Source organism: the organism of the source record quoted next, unplaced genomic scaffold (assembly GCF_019419815.1).
Source record: "Pyrus x bretschneideri cultivar Hongxiangsu unplaced genomic scaffold, Pyrus_bretschneideri_v1 Contig2, whole genome shotgun sequence".
Lineage (NCBI taxonomy): Eukaryota > Viridiplantae > Streptophyta > Magnoliopsida > Rosales > Rosaceae > Pyrus > Pyrus x bretschneideri.
The window spans coordinates 12,734,517-12,750,661 of NW_025999501.1; the positions used below are offsets into that span (position 1 = coordinate 12,734,517).

The 16,145-nt window shown below is 36.2% G+C and overlaps 1 protein-coding gene across 1 annotated transcript; it reads right to left on the reverse strand.

The window, feature by feature from the left end:
- Positions 1–6,522: 6,522 nt before the first annotated feature.
- On the reverse strand, positions 6,523–9,172 carry LOC103949411. Its single transcript, XM_009360524.3, has 5 exons — positions 8,534–9,172; positions 8,160–8,450; positions 7,712–8,063; positions 7,280–7,396; positions 6,523–7,146 (listed from the first exon to the last, which is right to left on the reverse strand). Exons 1-5 carry the CDS (start codon positions 8,873–8,875, stop codon positions 7,022–7,024), a joined length of 1,227 nt encoding a protein of 408 aa, XP_009358799.2. The 5' UTR covers positions 8,876–9,172; the 3' UTR covers positions 6,523–7,021.
- Between the last annotated feature and the right edge of the window lie 6,973 nt (positions 9,173–16,145).

Here is a 16,145-nt window from a genome sequence, read left to right on the forward strand (position 1 = left end):
GGAGTGAACCGGGGAATCGGGCGTAAAGTAGAAGCGAATGCAAACCCCTTTCTAGTTAATTAAAAACGCGAAGGTTAGCAAGAATAAGAAATCCATTTTCGCCCTTTTAAAGATTTTTTTTTTAAATCCAAGCACGCTTTGTTGTGCTTAAGCGGCATCGTAACTACTTGCGACGGTATAATTTCTTCTCAGACTCTGACAGTATGTTTACATTAAAACTTTGGAATCAAGATAAGGAAGAACTCAAGGAAGTTCATTACTGAGAAAAGTGGTGATCTCGTCTTGCTTGATGGGATCACCACTCAACAATGGTCACTTAGCAATGAACACTAATTGAAAGCGGTCGAGAATGAGAACCTATCCCTTACAACACTCATTCTCATCTTGTTATTTTTTTAAGGAAAACTAATGAAAGTGGCTTGAAAACTTTGAGTTTTAACGATAAGGACAAAATAAAGGGTAAAGTAAATAGTATCAACATTGAACTTTTAATATAAAAATGTGATTTTTCGTTAACGTGAACATTACCGAAAATTTTTCGTTAAAGTTTCCTATTTTTTTATCCCTTTATGGAAGTGGTATTTTATTCTAAAATAGTTTAACCTGCGCGGGAGAGAAAATCAAATTTGGGTACATAGAGAGATCACACCCTTTTTTTATTAGTATTGGAAGATCACATCCTGTCAAGCTAATGTGCACGCTTCCAACTCCAATTACATACACCACGGATCATAGTCATGCTCCAGGGATGACAAGTATGGGGTGATGGAGTAGTTTAGTAGATAGGAATCTGTCAATCATTCATTGGTCTTACCAGCTCCAAATTCTTCTTTTCTTTTATTAATATCTTCAGTTTTTTGTTTAAGAAACCACGACTGACAACCTCCGCTTTCCCGTTTTCTGATCTTGCTTCCATATCCCCTTTCATCTGCCAACCCATCTGGCGATCATCCTCTAACTTTGGCGATTGCAGAGGCATGGAGGTGGAATGTTGAACTCCAGTCTACTCAGTGCTACAAGAAAAAGTTAATTAACCAGAAACAACAATCGAGTTTTGACATGTTGGATAATTTGTATACTATGCATGTAACGACTCGCGCATATATCACATCCATTGTATTAAAAGATCCTATATTTGTAGCATCTTTGTTAAATCACATGTACTGCTAACCAGCTAAATCGAGTTGATGTAATTTTGATACAACTATATATTTAACTAGATAGTGGGTGAATAAATCGAACTCGTTATCTACAAGATTCGAACATAAAATCTTTCACTTAAAAGTACTGAGTAATATCACTAGACCGTGATATTAAGCGGCCGGGTTGATGTAATTTAAGAGGAGGGACTTCTATGTCATCTCAAACAATAATGTGAAGTCCAAAGTTGACTTAATCCTTTGCTCGCCTTGTTATTTGGTTTGGTTCAGAATTTTACGACGGTGTATAAACGTATAAGTATGCCTGTCTTAATTTAGGTTAATGTGAGTGCATCAAAATATAAATGCAAAATTCAGAAAACAATAGAGACGGATAAAAACTAATAAGCTATCGTAGATAGGAGTGGACATCAGTCCGACCAAATCAAACAAACCAGCTAATTTTTTTTTTTTTTTTTTTTTTTAGAAACCTCGACGGTACGAGGAGAATTGATATCGAAAAAAAGGTACACCTAGTCATGAAGGATATAAATCTAACTCCTCATAATACAAAAAAAAAGGATTAAAGATATATGGAAAAGAAGGGAAGACATAAATCTTATCCTTCTAGAAACAAAAACAACAAAGATATAAGGTAAAAAGAAGGGGGGCATGAAATCTAACCCCTGTAAAGGCGATCTTAAAGATTTAAACCTGCAAAACAAAACACATAACATCACAAGGTTAAGAAAAAAAACCAAAAAATGAGACAAACCTGTATACCGAGATGCACATTAATTTGAGAAGCGAAAACTAGAAAAGCCAACATAATCTAAAAACAAAGCAACCCAAACTGCCAACGTAGGGAAATCATGTCATACCAAAATTGGAGAAGACCATCTCATATTAGCAAAATTGTCCACAAACCTGCTAATATAAACTGCTGTGGTTGCAAAGGTTTTGGTTTCGTTCAAAGAAAAAGTAAAAACGGTTTTAAAACCAAACCAAACTATAATGATTGATTTCGTTAAATTTTTGAGCCTGTGTAAACCAACCTAAACCTAAATGTACCAACTACTTACATATTAACCGTTATATGATTTTGTTTTACACGTGTACTTTCTATTAGCTATTAATTAAGGATTTTGAATTTGAAGGTTGATGAAATATTGAAGTTATTTAGGAATTCTAACGAAAAACTTCTAGTACTGTTCTATTTAACGAAAAATCATATTTTTACACTAAAAAAGCAATCATGATACTATTCACTTTACCTTTTATTTTGTCATTATCGTTAAAACTCAAAGTTTTCAAGTTTTTTTCATCAGTTTTCCTAAATTATTATTCTTCGAGTTGTAACTCTAGTAGTTACTAAACTTTGAACCTTGATGGCATGTAAGATTTTGGGGCGGTTTGATGTATTAGGAAATAAAAATGTGGCAAATTATGATATTTTTGTTATTTTAACTAGGTAGAAATTCAAAAAAAAAAAAAATACAATTAATATTTATTTGGTTTGGTTTTGTTTTGTTTTCGTAAGAATTAAAATAGATCAAAATCAAAGCGTTATTCTTTTATTTTTATTTTTTTGGAGTATGTTAAGTCTTACAAAAATAATAGACTAACCATAATGTTGTAGTTTAAATTTACTTTTGTCGAAAATTAAACCTAAGATCTCTCAATTTTTTTTTGAACAAACGATATTACCTACACTAAGTGGAGGGGTGGCTTAGCCTCATAATGGGTAGCAATAATGTGGTTCAAATTCGCCTGTGACGAGAATCGAATCTAAAACCTCTCATTTAGAAGTGAAGAAGAATGCCCTTAAACTATGGTACTAAGTGGCAACCTAAGATCTTTCACTTATAAACAAATAAAAATAACACTAAATCGTAGTACTAAGTGATCATCAAATCGTTATACTTAAGTGATTTAGTTAATTTTTTATTTGTAAGACCGATTAAATCTAGCCCGTGTCCACCCCTATTCGTCCAAAGATTGGAGGATGTGGAAAAGAAAAGAAAAGAAAAGAGTGCACGCAAGACTGAGTCAAACTCACATGCAGCTAGATGGAAGACATATATTAACCAACAAGGTACTCATCTTTTGGTGAGGATTCCGAAAATCTATAAATCGTGTTTGTTCATCGTAAATGATGCAATCAGTTTTTGTCAGATCTTGTTTATGTTTAATTTTAAATAAAAATATTTAAAATAATTTATGATCGTATAATATACGATGAAATGATCCAATTCACAGATTTTCGAAATTCTAAAAAACGAATCAGGCAAGGATCCGATTCAGATATTAACACACACATATACAGTAGGTAGTAGCTAGTACCACAAGCCCAACTTCCCAAGTACCCACCCACCTCCCACTACCACCACTTAGGACACATCGATCGAAGTGGGCCCATACCAAACAACCATCCCTACTCCCCTAAGCGTCAATCACGCGCGTTAAACCCCCATGACCAGTGGTAGTGCGCTCCATGTGATTTCATTTCAAAACAACTTTGCATGGCCCTCCTGGCTGCGGCGTGCTTGACCACCACTCCAGCGCCACCACTTCACCACCACATGCGGCAGACAGTGGCCTTACTGGTGATTTTATGCGGGTCCCACACTTTCAATTTTTAAGAACAATTTACATGAAGGGATTCACACATCTGTTTTTATTAATCGATGTCATATTGAATAAGTCTAACATAATTTATAGTCAAATTAAATAGGAATGTGTAAGAAGCTAAAAGGTATAAAAATCACTTTCCTACATTAGACGAATTCTACAATGTAGTTATCCAATTTAATAATGCAAAATCATGTGGTGTCATAATGTTTTGATCTAATAGTACAATGTCATGAAAAGATTTTGATACAATGATATTACGACATGATACCTTCTCATCCAATAATACAATTTCATGGAAACGAGTTCACTCCTAGTTGTTGAGATTAACTTATATGAAATTGAGTTCACTATTCAGTTCACATAGAACAATCATGTAGCAGTTCAATCTAATAAAACAAAGTTAAAGAGATTTCATTCAGTAACAAAAGGTCACGAAAGTGTTTTAATTCAATAATACAATTATATATAAGAGGAATGTAAATGAGACTCTTTTTAAAATAAGACTATTTGTCATCTCATATTTTTTATAATGTTTTATACAGGTAACACAGAATTAACATTAGATTGTAAGATGACAAAAAATTCATAATAAGTCCGTCTTTTAAGAGAGTACTAACATTTCTCTAAAATATAAAGGAAAAACTTATACATAGAACAAAAACTCGTTTCATAAACTCTTCTCCTACTTCCCACATTGCCATATATATATCTTCAGAACAATCAGCCTATGTGTAAATAAAGGACAAGGAGTGTATGCCCTTCCATTTCCAATACCTTTTCGTACCTTTCTATTTGTGTAATCATGATTAAGCCATGTTAATATTTTATATTACTATTTATTTCTATCTTATTATATCTATAAAAAAATAATATAAAATATTTACATAGCTTACCAGTTACCACACAAAATAGAAGGATGTGAAAGGATACCGAAAGTAAGAAGGTAAACAATCCTTGTTCGTAAATAAAAGTGAGATATATCAAAACTCAAAAGCGAAGCAAAAATGGGCCACGAGGGAGTCTGCCACGTGAAAAGCATGGTCCCACTAATTAACATCTGGCGAGGGGCATCGGTGGTGCTGCTTCCCTCTTAAGCAAACCCTGTGTCTGTCACTCTCATAAAATCTCATTCGTCACCTTTTTATCTCCAAAACCAAACCAATTTCGTTTCCTTTTGGATTGTCTAATCAAATTGTCGACAGTTTTTCTATTTAAACTCCACACCCCGTATAAATTTACCCCCAACAAGTTCTTTTTTCACTTTAAATTCCAATTTTAGCCTCTTACTTAACAGTTAAACACCCATAAAAACTAATAAAATAAAAAATGAACTGTTAATTTAGTCCCTGAATTATCATTTAACTGAAAATTACGTCTCTAAACTATTTTTTTCATTAAAATAAGTCTTGAATTATAAAAATCTGCCAATTACATATCTAATATTATATTGGAGCTACTATATTCAATTTTTTGGCAATTTAAGTCACATTACTCTCATGCGATCCACATTGAGGATAAATTAGTAATTTTACATAATAAAAAATAGTGTGAGAAGTAACAAATGATGTATGAGAAGTAAAAATGAGTGTGGATAGCACACCCCTTTCCTTTTCCATTTTTTTTAGTTTAGTTTTTCTAGGGCGGGCCAAATAAGGCTACAATTGAAATTTTAAGTGTAAAAAATTCCAATTTTTTGTTTGTTTTTTTTTTTTTTTTGGGTTGAACTTAGACTGAGTGTGGGGTTTAAATAAAGAAATAATGTTAAGAAGATCAACTATTTAAATTAAATTTCGTTAGAATGTGGTCAAAAATTCATAATAGAGTCCTCCCACAATAACTGAATTGATTAGAAATTATATGATGCGATTGTTAATAATTGAATTATTATTTAACTGTTGAATAACATTTTTATTTTCTATTAACGACACATTACACTGATTTATAAATGTAATAAAAATTTGGTCAACCGACATTACTCATAAAAAAACTCAACAGTTTGATAATTTCTAAGATACTAGTTTTTATTAAACTAGCAAGCGAAGAGCATCAAAAAACTATTTCAACTATTTACAGCATCTATTGGAGATGAATTTTCAAATTTAACTCTTTAAAACAAACTTGTTATCTTACAGCATCTCTTAATTAATTAATTAACTAACTAAACCTTGCTTTAATTAACAACTAAAACAAACATAATTAATGGTTAATATGTGACCATGGAACTAAAATATCCATCTTTCGGACTTAGGAAAAAGCAGAAGTCGTAATAAGCAGCTTCTTCTGGAGCTTTTTGAACTGCCATATAATTAGTATATGCTTTTTAGCTTCAATCTAATACAAGTTGAATAGAACCAAGTCGGCCAAATATAGATGCAACTTGGAACCAAAACCCAAATCCCTCCGCCCCAAAAATCTAAAGAAAAATTAAAGAACAAAATTTGAAAATTGTAGTTTACAAAATAAAAAAATAAAATGAATAGTATCATGATTAACCTTTTAGCATAAAAATATGATTTTTCGTTATAATGAACAATATTAAAAAATTTTCGTTAAAACTTCCAAAATCTAAAGCATGATTCTACAGCCATAGTAACTTCTCGTGTCAATAATATAGTCATCCCATTACATCTCATGCCAAAAACACCAACCAAGAAAGTCACAAATTTTAAATCACCGGCACAAAACGTCACGATATCAGTGCCGTGCACGTGACAAATAACTCAAAATAATTAAGGAAAAACAATGGAAATTGCATATAAATACATCCATTTTATTATTATAAATACTAACTGCACTTGCATGGCCATGGTGGGTGGACTGGATTAAGATTGGAATCCAAAACTAGGTCTTAACCCTTTTTAACAATTCAGACTTCACTGACAATTTTTTCTGAGATCCCAAACACAACATTATCCCAAAGGACTAAAACAAAAGAGGGATAACAGTCCAGTCCACCACTGGCCTTGTTCCTTGACAAAAGCTGATTCTGCTAAACCCTAAAACAGCTTGTACCATATCCACTTTTCAATCAAAGTAGACATTTTATTTTTCACCCTAACCCTAATCCAAAAAACATTTTCTTCTTCTTCGTCTTGTCCAACCGGTTTTGCTGTCCTGTCCTTCTCAAAAGCTACTATTATCTTCTGTACTAAAACCTCCTACTACTGTAAAATAAAACCCCTTAAAAACCCTATTAGCAAGCTTGCATTTCCTTGCCTCCCTAAAATTCCCAAAATCCAAGCAAAGCCCTAATAAGTCCACTCCTGAGGGAGCCTAATCTCGCTGCCTACTGCCGCCTGCGGCCGAATGTTGCGGTTCTGGTGCGAAATGGCGGTTCTGGCGGCAGCGTTGCTCCGAAGCTGAAGAGCAACCTCTGCAAATTCAACGAAACAAATGAGTACACAAAACACAAATTGTAAATTTAAGATGGGCATATCAGTAAAACTCAAAAAAATAAAAAATACAAAAAAAAACAGTAAAACAAGAGAAAAGGTGTAAATTTTTACCGTAATCAGAGTTCAGTTTGCCATTAAAACGACGCTGGAGCTGGGGATGTTGCATGTCATCAATGTTCAGGTTCAGAGCCTGCACGACTCGAGCTGGAAGTAGAACTGTGGAGCAAACTGTACCAAAAAAACACAAATTTCAATCAGCCACCCAAATCGAAAGAGAAAGTGAAGACCAAATTAATGCCCCTTGAAGAACAACGCCCAGATCTGAAAAAACCAGAGCTAACAAAATTTAATAACATTCAAATCTCAACCACCCAGCACCCAGAAAGTCGTCCAAAAATCTTAATGATGTGACCCACAAGCTAAAAAAAAGTGAGTCCTGGGTTTTACTTGAAGAGTCGGATTTTTTTTAACTGGGTTTTACTTAAAAGTGAAATAAAATTGTCCGGAAGTGAAAAATGAAGTGGGGGCAGAGAGGGGGTGGACCTGGCTTCTTGCGGGTTTCGGATTCGGTGCCAACTTGGCGGGGTAAGAAGACGCCGGTGCCGGAACGCTCAATTTTGGCAGATGGGTATTGGCTTCCGAGATAAACCGCTCTCAGTCCGGACCCCTTTTTGTTGTACTCTTGTTGCTGCTTAGCTTGTTGCAGAGGCGGCCATGCAGATGGCGACAAACCCACAGGCCGAGCGTTGAGAATGTTGGGAGTGTTGTTTCTCGCTCTGGTTGGGAGGTTTGGGTGGGCCTGCAGCTGAGTCTGCGGCGGAGGATATCGAGTTTGTGCTCCCCAGACCGCCGCGCTCTGCTCCTTCATCATCTGTTGCTGCCTCAACAGCTTAAACTGTGGAAAAAACGGAGCAGAAATCATTTGAGTGTGAGGTGTTCGATAAAAGTCCCCAAAGAGATTTGAATAAATGTTTTGAGTTTTTTTTAGTACCTGAGCGGCTCGCAAGTGCTTGTGAGAAAGCGACTGCTGGTGGAAGCAATAAGCAGCATCTGGGTTGTTAGTTGGGACCGAGACGGGGGAAGGCTTTCGTGGAGGATCCAGGAGGCCTCTGCTTTGGTTCATGCTCATCTTGGCAACTTCCCCTGCAGCTGCATGCAGCAGATCCCAGGTGGCCGGCGGCGACTGGGAGTTTGGGCTTCCGCGGCTCGAGCCCTGTCCGCAACCGCAACCACTGCTGACTGCGTAGAGAGTCGATTGGGGAGAACCAGAAGCGACCCAACCCTGCGAATCAGGCAAAAAATCAGAACCGCCATTCAAACGGCGTCGTCTAGAAACAAAACAGAAATTACTACTCTTTCTAATACCTTTGGCTTCTCGGAGGCGAAAGCAGAGTTGGAGTGCTTGAAGTTGAACTCGTCGTCGAGAGTAGAGTAAGCCATTTGGCGGGTCAGCCCGGCGAGGTGGTCTTCCTCATCGCTCTCAGTCTCGCTCGACTCAACCGGCGAACTGAAATCCGACGAAACCCCAAAAGTGCCACCGTAAGGAAACTCAAACGGCAACAGAGCCTTCAGAGCATCAGCGTCGAACCGTAATCCGAACCCCCCACTTTTCTTGGCGTTGGAGTTGAGCTCCATGGCGGGTGGGTCTTCGTCGTTGAGAATCTGGGTGGGGAGCCAAAACGCAAGGTCGTCTAACGTATCAGCCATCTGGGTAGTCCTTGAAATAGCTGAGAAGAGCAGAGAGAGAGAGTGAAGTGGAGAAAAAGAGTAGAGAGAGAAAGTGGGGTTTGATGGGTTTGAGATATGGGGTTTGCTGCTTGGTGAAGGTATAATAATGGCGAAGCCAGCTGGGTTTGATGGCCCTACAGAGAGACTTACAGGGACCCAGCAGATGGAGAAGCAGAGGTTAGTGAGAACGAGAGAACAGAGGAGAAGGAAGATATCTCTAGGACGATGAGCGGCTTTATTGAAAGTTGAGAGGAAGCCCCAAAGGCCTTTTTAACAGTGAGTCGGTTTATTAAGTTATTAATTTAATTTATCGAGCACAGAGAAAGTGAGGAGAGAGAAGAAAGCAGGAAGGAGGAGGAGGACCGAAAAGCAGTACGACGAATTCGAATGGCAAACCAAAAACGCAGAAGCAGTGAGTAGAAGAAACGCGTTAGCCAGCAGGGTGCTCACGCGGAAATGTGGACGTGGGTAACACGCGGGAACTCCCTAGAGGGGATGGTGGGTCCGGCTAGAAGAATTTGATTCCATTTCAGTCCTACTGTTTTCTTCCAAGAGCATTTTTCTCCTCCTTTAACTATGAAGTAAAAGTAATATTTAATATAAAAGTTAATTAGAATTAGATAAAAATATTTGTGATAGATGATTAGGTGTATAGTAACATGCAACATAGTTTATAGTGGTGAACAAAAATTATGTCGTCGATTATCTTTAATTCGTTCAATCCGTTAGATAAAATTAAAAGAAATTTATATAAGATAAAAAAGAATGTATGGGTGTTACTAAAAAAGAGTATGTATATAATACCATCATTTTTTAGTGAAAATTGTTTTTGGTCGGTTCATGTGTTACAACGTAAATTGACGTCATTGATGATAATTTTTTCGAGCGATAAGTTTTATGTGTGGCAAGTTGTATTGTCATTGTGTTACTAATAAATGTATTGAAACATAAATGAACGACATGGTTGAATTTATTTATTTATTTTTTTTTTTTGTGTGACAATCACAACTGTTATAAAGTGTTGATAGTTCACATGTTATAACGTAACATTGACATGATTGGTGATAACTTTTTCGAGCGATAACTTTTATGTGTGGGTAATATCGTCTGGTATTACTAATAAATATTTGTAATATAATGGACGACATGATTAATATAAGACAAACTTGGCCCATGTTTGAAAATTAAGAATGGATTGTACTAGATAAAACACTAAATTCAATTTATTTTTTAGTACGAAATGAATGTTAATTTTGGAATTTTGTCTAAGCTGAAGAAATTAAATAGATTATAATCCTTTCAATTCTCTCAAAAGAGAGATTATATTCACACACCCCAAATCACTTCTCTCACACTTTTTTTAATTCGTAATAGTTTCTAAAACAAACAATATTATCTACACTGAATGTTTTAATTTTTAATATTTTCTTGAACAAACAATATTATCTGTACTAAAGGAGAGGGGGTGGGTTTACCTCACAATAGTCAGCCATAATGTGGTTCAAATTTATCTTCGGTGAGAATCGAACATAAGATATCTTACTTATAAATGAAGATAAATATCACTAAATAATAGTACTAAATGACTGATATACTAAGTTATTTAAATTCAATTTAATCATAGACACCTGACATAACCACAAACCGATAATTAATCACACAACCCGTCATATTATAATATAATTAAACAATATGATGATGAAACAATCACGCCGATAAATCTCTTAATTTAAGGGGATGTGAGTGGGGCCCTTGTTCTGAGGGATGTGAAAACCCCTATGCGTGAAAGTGGTGGAGACGTGGAACGTGAGAGAGGGAAGTGGGCCAGTCACTCACCCCTCGTTCGTTTAGCGGTTGAGGCGCAGGATTATAAAGCAGCACAGTACCGACTCTCTTATTGGACCGGAACCAGGCCTTAATTATGAGAATTTTATAAGAATTAAAAATCATAAAGAGAAAATAATTTAATTATTTTTAACAAAGAATTGTGAACTTGCATAAGAAGGGCATTTGTCCTCTGCATGCTTCCACTTGGCATTTCACCGCCTCATTCCCCTCCATGCAATGTAAACAAGTCTGCTCTCTCACTGCAATCTGCTTTTGTCTCTTTGGTCCCTCTTAATTTTCTTCCCTTGATTTTTTGCTTTTTTCTAAAACGAGGAAAAACGGATGGCTTCGCACGACAATCTACTTTTTTTAAGGTCAAGAAAATTTATTGAAGCATTTCAATCTTCTTTAGGTACTATCGTGCAATATACCTGTAAAAATTGAAACGACCTATTAATAGAACTCTCTTTTATAAATTAAAAGAGAATGAAAAGACAATTTAATCTTCTATCTCAAAAAAAAAAAAAAATAAATAAAGACAATAATGTAATTTTACAAAACTAAGTTTTACTGTTTTCTATTGAAGCCTCATCTACATGATTACATATGATTTTACCATATATTAATATTAAAAAATAAAATACAAAACAAAAATCTATCTTCCCACTCCAACTCTCACGTTCTCTCTCACCTACTCTCCTCTCATTTCAAAAACAAAAATCTTAGTTTGGATTGATTTTTTGCAAAGTTAATTTTTACATAGTAAAATATAATATTAACGTTTCTTATTATAAACACGAAATTTTAAAAACTAATCACAGAATATTTCAAAGATAACTTATTCTCATATTTTGAGTAACCAAGTTAATCCTTTTAAAAATCAACCTCAACCTAGTCATGTGAAATGTAATCAACTTTTCTTTTTTTTTTAAGAAAACTAACGAAAAGTCCAAAAAAAAACCTTAGTTTAAACGAAAAATGATAAATAAAGATGTAATGAATAGTATCAGAAAAATGTAAAATTTGATTTTTTGTTAAAAGTGAGTGTTTCGTTAAAACTTTTTTTTTTTTTTTTTCTTTTGATAATGTTGGTACTTTTCCTTTTTCCTGTTCTGCTGTGTGAGGTGAAATGGTTGGCATCAATCGGCAGGAAAACAAAAACATGATACTGTACCAAATTACCAGTTGGTTGCTTGCAGCTAAAGCCTGTGGGCAGATCAGCAGCCAGCAGAAACACGATCTCCGCGCAGAGGCCATGAGCCAATGGAAATAATTCCTTCTGTGTATTGCTGTGATGATGATGAAGTTGACAAGTTTTTTGGGCTCATGCGGATTTTTCTTTTTGGGCTTATGCGAATTTTTCTTTTACCATCATTTGCCGTTAAAGTGAGATTAGGGCAAGTTAACTTCACACCAACCTGTCACGTTTTTTAGGCAACACCATCCAATAGACTTTCTTTGTAATATGTTTAGAAATTTAGGAGTCGTTTAGTGGTTTGAATGAGATTTGATTGACTGGGATATGTAAAACAAGAGTTGTAACTCAATACAAAGATATGTTCGATAACAAATTTTATTATAGATTCATAACTAATCATATCCAGACATGTTCATTTTACATTTAGACACAACGAATAAAGGATTGAATTAAAGTTCATTTTTATGAGTCACAACCTAGAAGAAAGAAGAACTGTAAACAGATGGGATATGAATTGCACTAGTCAAGATTCGATTCGATTCAATTCAAAACAAAATTTGATGTGAAAATTCGAGGGATCAATTGATAAGCAAATCCATATCCCTAGAAGATTCAAATTACTCTTTCATATGTTTTGTATATAATAATAAAAGATATATGGGCAGATAATATGTACTAAGTTGGGTGGATCATCATAGCATCATATTCATATTCGGTTTCTTAAGCTAAAAAACTATTGAATTTGGATTATGAACGGATTATGAAAATAATCACTTTAGTTGCATCGAAACCAAATCATTCAGCTCAAAATTCGATAAATTGATAGGTCTAAAAGTAGCAGGAATGGAACAATGCCTCCTTAAATAATCTTCTAATTTTCACTTTTAAAGTTCAATTCTGATTACAAAGCTATGTACTCTTTAGTTTTCCCACTTTGATGAATGAAAATTCTTAGTTTAACAGACATCAGCTGACGGTATAGAGCTCTTTAACTGATCGAGACATTTTAAAAGATTATCAACATTATTTTTTCTGTTGCAAATGCTCCCACTTTGCATCAAATCACCACCCTCTGGAAATCTCTACATATTCAAAGAGATGTTCCATCCGAAAGCAAACATTTTTAGTGAGGGGACGGCGGACATATCCTCCCTCCTTTATCAAATGTTATTCTCATTTGCAAGAAATTTTTATTTAGATGGGAACACGAGTAGTACACTACGTGTTTTTATGTAAATGATGGGAAATTTTATTTTTTTAAGTTATTAACTTTTGGATTAATCTCAGTTTACTACCGTGAAGTTTCTTGATTTTCAACATTTGGTATATGAAGTATTTTTGTTCCCATAATGGTACATAAAGTCATAATTTTGGAACAGTTTCATACATCCGTTAAGTTTTCTATCATAACCTCTGTTAACTGATGATGTGGCACCCACGTGGACAATGACTGGGTGTCATGTGTCAATATGGGTTCACATGAATATTAAAAAATTAAAAATTAAAAAAATTAATAATTAATAATTAAAACAATTTATAATTTAAAATTAAAAAAATTAAAAAACCAAACCTAGACCTAAAAAACCAATATGGGTTCATCTCTCTGTTTCTTTTTCCCCACCCAACACAGAAAATCACGATCCATCATCTTCCTCCGCCTCTCCCTCTCCGCTTTCTTCTTCGTCTACGCCGCTCTGCTCCCAGCTTTCTTTTCTCCCTCTCATCCAATCCAGTGACCAACCTCTCTTTTCTACGACCCTCTCCCTCCCTTATCTCCTCGCTCAGCTCTAACTACCTTTCCCCCCGCACCTCGATCAACACCAATGTCGCCCATTCGCTCCAACAATCTTCCCTTCTCCACTGCTGCTTTGCCCTTGCTGCTTCCCCGATGACGGAAGATCTAGGGTTAGGGTTTTTGTTCTGAGTCGGAGTCAGTCCGATCTGACCGTTTTGCCTCTGCCATGCAGGAGATTGGCTTCCTCCAGACGCCGGTGATAGGATCTCGTCGTCATTTTCCATCGATGCAACTGTTATTCCATGCCGATTTGGATTGAGAGTAAGGATTATGGTGCCGTGCGCCGAAATGGAAGAGAGGAGAAAATGGAGGGAGGGGGTCAGGGTTGAGGTAAGGGACGGAACCCAGAAACTTTTTTTAAAAAAAATTAATTAATTTTTTTAATATTTATATGGGCCCCTATGACACACCCCAACCGGGAAAATCCACTTGGACTCCGAATCGAGTTGTACTGGCCGACACCTGGAAGGTGACGAAGCCATAAAGTGTAGTGTAGTGGAAAAAGAATGTGAATAAATTTAAACCTAAAAGTGCATAAACAAAAGAGTGTGCAGATGAGCGGGATTGCACCCATTTCACATGTGATGGTAGAGCATAAGAACAATACAGTAATTAGGGTGAGGGTTATACCACTAAAGATACCCATCTACTGAGATTTGCCAGAATCCTCGCTTACACGTAATCACAGCTACTAAACCTAGAAGGGCGAAAAACAAAGTTGAATGGGTCAGCAAAACAATGTTTTGTAAAAACCTTTATTTTCGAATATACTAACTCCTCGCCGTAAAACAAGTATAGTTTCCTTAAAATATACTACGTAAGTATGTAAACAATAATACAACAACATTATAACCAAAAATATGCCAAGTCATGATATATCAATGCCACAGTAATAAAATCATGTGATAATCAAGTATAGCTAAGTGCTCATCCATCTAAGCTGACATACGAGTTCGAACAAATAATTTCTGACACAAACATGACTGGGTGTAATCAATACGCTCTAGTACTACGATCATATGAAGGTTGGTGGAGAAGCACGGTCATATACAAGTCAGATTGCCTAATGCAATCTACCCGACATGACTGGCACCTAACTTGGATCCAAGGCAAGAAAACGGTGTGATGTGAACATACACGTGAAGGACTGGCCCTGATCCTGGGGCGAGTACTAACACCGGTGCAGCAAGATGAGCATGTACAGATATGTATGAATGTTATGACAGTAATATCCCAACCATAAAGTAGCATTTATCATAATTAATATCCCAATAACGAATGCTTGGCAATATTAGCGTAAAAGTGAAGTAACTACGCATTTAGGGAAACTATAAATATGTATAGGTATAAAATAAACTGCCCACTCACATAGAGTCCGCATTACAACTCCCTAGCACGAATATCAAGGTGTCACGAATGATCGTCGCCTAGAACAATTATCAAATCACAACTCAGGATTTGTCACATCTAGGCCCGGAGAGGACCATTTTCATGGCCCGCTCCACCACCGTAGCACGATATTGTCCGCTTTGGACCCCGACCACGCCCTCACGGTTTTGTTTCTGGGCACTCACATGAGAACTTCCCAATGGGTCACCCATCCTGGGAGTGCTCTCGCGCGCTGCTCGTTTAACTTCGGAGTTCCCATGGAACCCAAAGCCATTGATCTCCCAAAAGGCCTCGTGCTAGGTAGGGATGAGAATATACATATAAGGATCACTCCCCTGGGCGATGTGGGATGTCATAGGATTCTTATCGATAGAACACGCAACTCAAGTAAAACACATCCCTAAGGACGTTCTAGAATGATTTGAAACCCATTGACCAAAAGTCAATCATCAATCGTCAATCAAAGGTCGGCGGTAGGGTCCATAACCCTACGTAATTCGATCCAGAAGATCCGTACCTCAGATTTCTGATCTATAAGTTCCTATGGTCCTTAAATATTACATACTATAAGGTACTAAGGTTTGGTGACGATCCAATGGTCGGATCGTCAATTCATGCAAGGACTCCATGATGGTCAACTACGAAACTATATTAAAACATCGTAATTTCACTACACGGATGTCAAATATGGAATCGGGGCTTCAAAATTAGCCTAAGATGGTCAGGTGGGGTCTTAGCCCACGTGCTGCCATACGTTCCGCCAAATTGACACACCCTGACCCGGAAAGTCCAATTGGACTCCGAATCGAGTTGTGTTGGCTAACACCTAGAGGGTAATGGAGCCATAAAGTGTAGTGTAGTGGAAAAAAGAATGTGAATAAATTGAAACCTAGAAGTGCCTAAACAAAAGAGTGTGCGTATAAACGGGATTGCACCCATTTCACATGTGATGGTAGAGCATAAAAACAGTATAGTAATTAGGGTGAGGGTTATACCACTAAAGATACCCATCTACTGAGATTTGCCAGAATCCTCGTTTA

Excerpts from the sequence above, each read along its gene's own strand:
- LOC103949411 (XM_009360524.3), bottom strand. The coding sequence starts at position 8,875 with ATGGCTGATACGTTAGACGACCTTGCGTTTTGGCTCCCCACCCAGATT. Across the intron at positions 7,397-7,711 it reads CGAAACCCGCAAGAAGCCAG|TTTGCTCCACAGTTCTACTT; the intron begins GTCCACCCCCTC and ends TTTTTGGTACAG. Across the intron at positions 7,147-7,279 it reads CAAACTGAACTCTGATTACG|AGGTTGCTCTTCAGCTTCGG; the intron begins GTAAAAATTTAC and ends TTGAATTTGCAG.